At 46.1% G+C, this 8,454-nt stretch overlaps 2 protein-coding genes across 2 annotated transcripts in view; one reads left to right on the forward strand and one right to left on the reverse strand.

Annotated features, from left to right (window-relative positions):
• The window catches only part of MYCFIDRAFT_136844 (uncharacterized protein), a gene marked incomplete at both ends in the record, with an annotated part of 1,998 nt that extends 476 nt beyond the window's left edge, over positions 1-1,522 (reverse strand). The window contains 3 exons of the mRNA XM_007928602.1: positions 10-520; positions 593-1,379; positions 1,435-1,522. Of these exons, the coding sequence (XP_007926793.1) occupies positions 10-520; positions 593-1,379; positions 1,435-1,522 (1,386 nt within the window). The remainder of the gene's footprint in view (positions 1-9; positions 521-592; positions 1,380-1,434) is intronic.
• A 595-nt stretch (positions 1,523-2,117) lies between these two features.
• Positions 2,118-2,970, forward strand: MYCFIDRAFT_71168 (uncharacterized protein). The gene is made up of 3 exons (XM_007927751.1): positions 2,118-2,286; positions 2,430-2,490; positions 2,541-2,970. Exons 1-3 carry the CDS (start codon positions 2,193-2,195, stop codon positions 2,836-2,838), a joined length of 453 nt encoding a protein of 150 aa, XP_007925942.1. The 5' UTR covers positions 2,118-2,192; the 3' UTR covers positions 2,839-2,970.
• The last annotated feature ends 5,484 nt before the right edge of the window (positions 2,971-8,454 follow it).

Here is an 8,454-nt window from a genome sequence, read left to right on the forward strand (position 1 = left end):
GCGATCGACCGGCCTGATCGTAACGGGGGTATCGAAACTAATGTCCACGACCACGGCCACACCGTTCGGTATGGCTTTCCAACCATACTTCCTCACGAATTCCTTCGGGCAATGGACATCGTCGACTTCCCGCATGGTTTTCATTGCGCGGAAGAGGCTGGCGATGGGGGCGGAGCACGGGAGGATTTTTTTCCATTTTTCGAGGTTCTTGACGTCCCATTTTCCGGAGGTGGTGAGGTGTTGGAGTTGCCAGCTGGGCGAGAGGCGCGGGTCGATGTGGGTCGAGAGGAAGTCTTCGATGATGCGGGAGAGGATGCGGATGTCGGTTTGGTCGTAGAGGAGGCCGTGGGAGGAGGGGGAGGGGAAGATGGAGGTTTTGAGCGGGGTGGAGTGTTTTGTGGATTTGGTGAAGGATTTGATTGAGGTTGGTTGGGCTTCTGGGGATTGGTCTAGCATTTTCTTCCCGCTGATGTGGCCGGCTAGCATGGTGGCTTCGGAGCGAGGGGAGAGTGGTGATGCGCTGCGAGACGACTTCTGTGTTGCTTTGCCCGGCGCAATCTCGTCGTTCCGCGCAGAAGTGGTGTTTGTCAACCATTCGACAATCTGATTGACTTGGTCAGGTGGCGCGAGCTTGTCGTTATCGGCAGCGACCAGGAAGAGCGGCACTTCTATGCCGTCCCAAATGCGTCTGCCTAACAGACTGTCCTCGCCACGCTGCTTTGCTTCCCTCTCCTGCTTGACTATTGCGGCTGCAAATTTCTGAAAGACGCGCGACTTCGATTGTTGATTGAAGCGGAGCTGGAGCTTCTTAGTCTCCAGATCAGCCTCCTCTCCAATTACACGAGAGACGCTGGTGCTATCGATGCCGCCCCAGCGATCGTACATCCGGATCATGTCGAAGATCGGTGAGGGTAGGTGTGCGAGGCGTTCTGCTTGGTTCAAGTACTCCTCAGATGGCGGGTTTGCTCTGGGACAGATGCCCACCATGCCCAGAATGATGTCGGAGCAAAGGTCTGCGAGTGGCGATGTGGACGCTGTCAGGAGCGCGGAGATGGAGCAGCCCATGCTGTGGCCGATGAGGATGACTTTCTGGTCGTTCTCCTGGTCGCGGTAGCGATCAATGGCAGCGCACAGAAGCTCGGCAAGGGCGAGTGTGGTGTATGCTTCGACGTTCTCTGGTTCGAAGTCTGACAATCCGCAGCCAGGAAGATCGACGGCGAGGCAGGTGGCGACTTGTGTCAAGGAGGCAAGCAGTTTCTCGAATTGTGCAATCGATCCGCCGAGGCCGTGCATGAAGACGAGTAAGGGAACGTCTTTTGGAAGCTTCTTGGCTTGTGCGTGAACATGGTAAAAAGTGCGGATGCGTGGATAGACGATGCCTGCAGAATGGGAGTAAGAGTCGCTCAGCCTGACGTTGGATTGGGAGCGGCATACCTGATCTGGTTTCATAGCGTTCATAATTGGAGCCCTTCTTGAGAAGGCCAGGGTCGGTCTCGGCAGCTGCATCGTACTCGGTCAGCATTTGCCGCAGTGCAAGTCGGGTGCAGCATACCAGTGTGTATTCGAAAGCGCCCAGCCAGGTCATATGTCGAGTTCAAGTACCATGCCAAGCCAGCGGTAATGCCCAGGCCTGTGGCGAACAATGTCTTTTCCATGGGTGGATGGTCGGATCAGAAGCGTCGGGGGGGGGGGGGGGGGGGGCCGAGGATGCCGGTAGCCTTGCAATGCCGTCGACCGACAGGCTTGTTTTGCTCTCTCGTCGTCGTCGTCGTCGGTCGTCGGTCGTCGGTCGTCGGTCGTCGGTCGTCGATGTGGTGTGTTCCAGGCTGCTGCAACCAAAACAATCGAGGTATGCAACTCGTGCTCTGTCGCTTCTTATTCTGACATGCCAAGAGACTGCGACATCTTCTGTACTGTACCAGAATCCTGTATCCTCACTGCAAACTGATGTCTTGCGCTTGCGCTTGCGTGAAGCAGGGAACTTGGAAAGGTGGACAGCCTCAGGCTGCAGTCATGTGCTCATCGCTTACTCAGCAGCTCAAGCGCAGAGTCTTGGCATGCCAAGCCGCCCACTTCAGAAATCTCCGTCTCAATCGCACACACTTCAGCACCGCACACCACATCGCCCAGCGCTCTTTCCACCAACACCACCTCTTCCCTCCCACCACAAGAGCCGCATCAATACCGCCATCATGCCTGGTGTCTCCGTCCGCGATGTCCCAGCCGACAAGTTCATCGACGCCTACGCCGCCTTCTTGAAGCGCCAGGGCAAGCTCCCAATCCCAGGTACGGCCACACCTTGAAGGAAAAGAGGAGGAAATGCGCGCACACATGCCGCACCATGGATACACACATACACCGCCGACCAGATCTGAATCTCGCGACGAGCGAGGGACTTGATGTCAGAATTGTGCTGACATCGTCTACAGGTTGGTCCGACACTGTCAAGACCTCCCACGCCAAGGAGCTCCCACCACAGAGCCAGGACTGGTAAGACATCGCCCTCACAACCAAGTCCATTTCATCCTAACACTCCTCAGGTTCTACGTCCGCTCTGCTGCCATCGCCCGCCACATCTACATGCGCAAGACTGTCGGTGTTGGCCGTCTGCGCAAGGTCCACGGTGGCACCAAGAACCGTGGCTCGCGCCCATCTCACCACGTTGACGCCTCGGGCGCTGTCGACCGCAAGGTCATGCAGGCTCTTGAGAAGATTGGTGTGCTCGAGCAGGATGAGGAAAAGGGTGGCCGCCGCATTACCCAGTCCGGTCAGCGTGATTTGGACCGTATCGCCCAGACCACCGTCGAGGCTGAGGAGGAGGACGAGGATGACGAGTAGACGGTTCATTACGGAAGATTGTCTGCTTATACTCCCAAAGTCGATGGGTATGAACTTAGCGTGGCGTTTCACGGAGTCAAAAGAGCCAATGTCAGGCCTAGCAACTACTGAATGAACCCAGCTTCCATGCCCACATCTCAGTTCTCTGCCTCTTCTCTTCCCTCGCCAATCTTGTCACAGTTCTTAGAAAATGAAGGCTACGAATTCCGCATTCCCCGATAAAGAAGCAAATCGACATTAGCTGCTACGTATAGGTAGAGTATGTTGCTCTAGCTAAGGTAGTATATCGATACTAAGGGACTATTAACGAGTTCTAGAAGAGAAGCCGGAAATAGTGGAAGTACTAAGCGCCGGGAGGCGAGACTTCTACTCTACTAGCTATATAGATAAAAGTTCGCTAAGCGTTATTCAAGTCTAACGAACCGCTATTAGGGCTAAAGAGGCTATACGTAATTAGCATATAACTAGGCTAAGTGAAGCTAGGGTCTTAATGCCTTAGGTAGGGCTTAGCGCTTAGCGTTAGGCTAACTCTCCTACCTTCCTCCCTCTCCTCCTAGATCCTTATCGAATACTATACTAATTTACGACTACCCTATCTACCTACTAATATAACCCTTATTATATAGTATTCGATCTACCCTTTAAGGATAGTAGCTAGATAGTCCTTATTTTAAGCTTTTAGCGGTATAGCTACGAAAACTATCGATTTAACTATATTACGCCTAAAGAACGGGACCTATACGTACTATTCTATTAAAACAACCGTACTAATTATTAAGTAAGGCCTTCTATACGGCCTATTACACTAAATTAATCGCACTAAGCCGATATCTGCTAATTCCGCTACGTCCGTATCTTAGGAGCCTATAATATATTATTAGTGTTACCTCTTATAATAGCCGGCTTATTACGAAGCAATAACAACCGTACTGCCGCTAGCAGCGCTAGTAACGATAACGCTAGTAGCATAGTACCTACCGAAGTGCCTACTAAAGTACCTACTAAAGTGCCTCCTACTAAAGAGCCTACCGGAGAGCCTACTAAAGAATCTATAATTCTAGGTAACGACCTAGAATTGCCTATCGACGACATTCTTAACAACATTATTAACTATCGATATAGCTAACTAGCCTTTAGTCCCTAGCTAGTAGCGAGACTTTAAGAAGCTACTTAGAATAGGCTTACTACCTTACGTTAGGAATAATAGCTAAAGGATAATCTCCTCGAGATTCGCCGCCTATAGGAAGCCCTAATAACTAATACTAAGCCGATAGTAGGGCCTTCCTTACTACCCGTCCCTATCTAAAAGAAGGATACTAAGCTTAAGGACTATACCGTATTTAACGGCTCTAGTCGCAAGTAATACAATAATTATATACGCGATTGTAAGCTTAACTAACGAAATATACCGAGGGCTCTTCTAGACGACTATTTACTAGTTGTCTACGCTATATAGTATATTAATAGCGACCTAAAGCGTATATAGGATAACTATTTCGACTCCCTTAACGATTAGACCGCTATTTAGTAGAAAACCTATAAGACTATTATGCTAGACTAGACCCCGTAGTGGTTCGGTTTCCGAACTACTAAACGTATATAGTTTAGTTTCTTAGCGGCGAACTAGCTCCCTAGTTCCGGTTTGGTTTTTTCGAACTATATAGATTCCTAGTTTGAACTAGAGACTGTATTAGTTTTACTATAAGGACACTCTTATTCGACTGCCGGCTACGATTGCCGGCTATAATAGTAACTCTATTACATTTACTACGCTCTTTTGCCGTTGCTAGGGCGTAGTTGCCGTTGCTAGGGCGTAGTTGCCGTTGCTAGGGCGTAGTTTTGCTATAAGGACACTCTTATTCGACTACCGGCTACGATTGCCGGCTATAATAGTTACTAGGTTGTATTTACTACGCTTTATTACCGTTGCTAGGGCGTAGTTACCGTTGCTAGGGCGTAGTTGCCGTTGCTAGGGCGTAGTTACTATTGCTAGGGCGTAGTTGCCGTAGTTGCGAAAGCTTACCTATATAACGTTACGTAGGCGGCAACAATTAGGGCTTCGCGACATTTTTATACTTTTAACTTCTTCCTCTATACCTATACCGACAACAACTACTATACGCTACGCCCCCGCCCCTTTCCCTTACAATAGTAAGAGAGAAGCGCGCCGCGCGCTAAATAGAAGATAGAACTAAAAACCGCGAGTTTGTTTTGCCTAAGCGTCTAACTAAAAAGCGTAAGACTAAAGAGAAGTACTCTACGAAGAAGAATTCCGTACGAGACCGCGAGAGAAAGGATAAGATAGATAAGGATAAAAGAGCTAAGGATAAGAGAAGAAAGGCGCGGAATAAGGCATTCTATCGATAGCTAGCGCCTATAGAAAAAAGTGAAAGTTGGAATAAGAAGACAACCTAAGAGAAGGCTAAGAGGAGGAAAGAATTGCGGCTAGTTTTCGAGCGTAAAGTTCTAGCAGCGTAAGTTAATCTAGCTAGCGGCCGTAGCTAGCAGCTATAGCCGGCAGCCGTAGCCGGCAGCTATAGCCGGCATATTTTTCTTTAATATGTTAACTAATAGCATTTAGACCTATAGCCGCTACCTCTATCGATACGACCGATAGTAACGGAGATGTTTAGATAGCCGAGAACAATAATACTAGAGTTTAGGATACCGCGATAGAGCTTAATACTACGAATAAAGGAACTAAAAAAAGCGAGGAGATACTATACGTCGATCTAGTAATAGGTACAGTCTTAGGGCCTAACGCTATAGACAATAAGCGCTAGGAGTAGATCGAGTATAGTTAAAGAGACGAGATACTAGTAAAGGGCTAAGGCATAAGTCCTATTAATCTAGAAAATTATAGTTAAAGCTACTACGAAAAGCTAGTAAGGATTAGAATCGAGACTAGTCGTCTTTATATCCTCGATATAGAGTAGAAGTTTCTTTATTAGTATTAGAGCGAAGCCTTTGCGTCTATAAAGGCAAAGTAGCTTGCGATTAATGCGATTAGGGCTAGGTATCTAGGGACGGCAGAAGTGTTACTATAGGAGGAAGGGGTACAGGTAATTATTCTATACTCGGCATATATAGCCGGCGTTCGTAGCCGGTAGATACTAACAGTTAAATAGAAAGCGTTTCTCGAAGGCAGAGTGCTACTACTATATAAAATCTTTACTAAGGTAGAGAGGGCTTATATCCGGAATCTAAGCTACTAGTAGGATAGGTTAGCGTTAGAATTCTCTGAATCTCTATATAAGCCTCCGAAGGATTACCTATTTTAGCGATACGGCTTTATCTCGACTACTCCGTAGATACCCGAAGAAGCTCGAGCGCTCTTTAAGATCTTTACTAAGAAGCGGAAGGAGTTCGAGGATTAGGATTAGTTAATAGAGCTGTTAGTTAGTCTTAGGTTTCGTAGTTAGACTCGGCCTAAGCATTTGCTTATCGAGTATCTTATACCGAAAGAGGATAAATTGAGACTAAAAACGAGCTTAGATTCGTTAGGTATAGTAGCTCGGTTCCGTTAGTAGGAGAGAGCCGCCGTATAGAAGGCAAAATTCAGGTAGTTAGGGTAGCTAGGAAAGAAATTCTAGTAGTTAGGCTAGCTAGGGTAGCTAGGAAAAAAAATCTAGTAGTTAGGTAGCTAGGAAACAAAAAAAAAAGGTAGCTAGCTATTTACTACCTAGCTATTCCTAACGATACGATACTATAAAAGAAAGGGTGTTTCTCTATAGCTACTAGTATATATCTACTACTCCTAAGTCCTTACCTTACCGTACGAAACCTTAAAATATGCCGACCGACATTGTATATATACTAGGCGCTACACTAGGAAGGGTAACAACGAGACGATAGTCGAAACAGTCTAGTATACGAGCGAGATTGCGATAACGTCGAGAGGAGGTCGTATACTTACCTTCGAGCCTATCGAGTCCTAGACTACGATTAGGGCTAGATTTATCCTCTCCGAATCCTAGTAGTAGGAATTCATTATAGGGTACTACTACCTAGTCCTTACCTTTACGGAGTCTAAGTAGAAGGTTGTTCGGAGATATAAGAACATCGAGTATTAACCCGGAAATCTTCGAAAAGGCTAGCTAGGCGTATCTTTAGAAACCCGAGTATATAGAGCAGTTTAATTAATAGGTCTATAAGATATAGTTCCCTTTATACTTACGTTCGAAGGAGTGTAAACTCCGGAAGTACTCGATACGATAGGGGAGTAAGGAGCGAACGGATACATTCTAGAAGTTCTTTATAGAGGGGGCATTGTACCGTTATACGACTTCTCGACTTAAAGGTTAACTAGTAATTGTCTGTAACTTCTACGGTTCAATCTTGAAATACCCGAAACTAGGGGATAGGAACTTATCGCCTACGAACTATCTCTATTCTAAACGATATCGGGAATCTTAAGGAGAGAGGAGAGTTAATATAGATATAGCGTTCTAGAAAGAGGTATATCTTCTAAAATGCCGGCTATAGCTGCCGGCTATAGCTGCCGGCTATAGATTCCGGCTACCTAAATTAACCGTAGAGATCTAGCTAATTATTATAGGCTACGCTTAAGGAAGCTCTAGGATTGAAGGCTACCGATTTTTCCCCCGAAGACTTCAAGCAACTAGTAAACGAAATACTAGCTATAAACGGTCTTCCGGAAGACTTCTACGAAAGGGAGTCTATATAGAAGATATACCTATATCTTATAAACTACCCTCCCCTATTTCTCGGCGCGACAACCTAGCGTATTATATTCGAAAAGAATAAAGAGGCTGCGTTAGACGATATTCGGGAGATCCTCCGTAATACTCGCCGAGTAGCTATTACTATCGATAGCTAGTTAAGCCGGACTATAAGAGCCTCCTTCCTCTCGATTATGCTATACTTTATTAATTCGGATTAGAAACTCTAGGAACTTATAATCGGATTCCCTAAAATTCTAGGTTCCTATACTAGTAAGGATATAGCGAAGCTTATCTATACGGCAATAGATAGGGTTAGCGTAATAACGAAACTGATCTCGATTACTACGGACAACGCTAGTAATAATCGAACATTGTATAAGGCGTTGTATATACAATTCACTCGTATATGTCTTTAAAATTACTAATTGTATCGATAGGGTCGAGTACGTAGAGGAGATTATAAGGTCTATAATCTAGCTTAATCTTCCGAATATTAAGCTCGCTACGATTCCGGATACGTACGACAATATGTACGATAATAACGATAAAGAGGAGCCTATTAATAGCCCTAGCCCTATTGAATCGGAGCCGACGTCGTTACTAGTTATATCCCTATAGAAGTTTCCCTACCTCGCTTATATAGTTCAAATCGCGATCCGAGCCCTCTTTAAGACGCTTAAAATTGCACTATTAAACGACGACTAATAGAAGATCCTAGATAAGGATAAAGCAAAGTCGAAAGTCGAGAAACTTATTATAGTAATAAGACGGGATAAGGCAGAGAGCCTCGCTCTCGTTTTGTATAAGGTATAACTTTTGTCCGTAGCCGGCACCTATAGCCGGTAACCTAGTATAGTTCTAACTCTTTTTCTCTAGCTTCGTCGTCTAGCAATATATACGAACTCGAGCTTATAGAGATATAACCGATTCG

The sequence above is a fragment of the Pseudocercospora fijiensis genome (genome assembly GCF_000340215.1).
Source record: "Pseudocercospora fijiensis CIRAD86 unplaced genomic scaffold MYCFIscaffold_4, whole genome shotgun sequence".
Classification (NCBI taxonomy): domain Eukaryota; kingdom Fungi; phylum Ascomycota; class Dothideomycetes; order Mycosphaerellales; family Mycosphaerellaceae; genus Pseudocercospora; species Pseudocercospora fijiensis.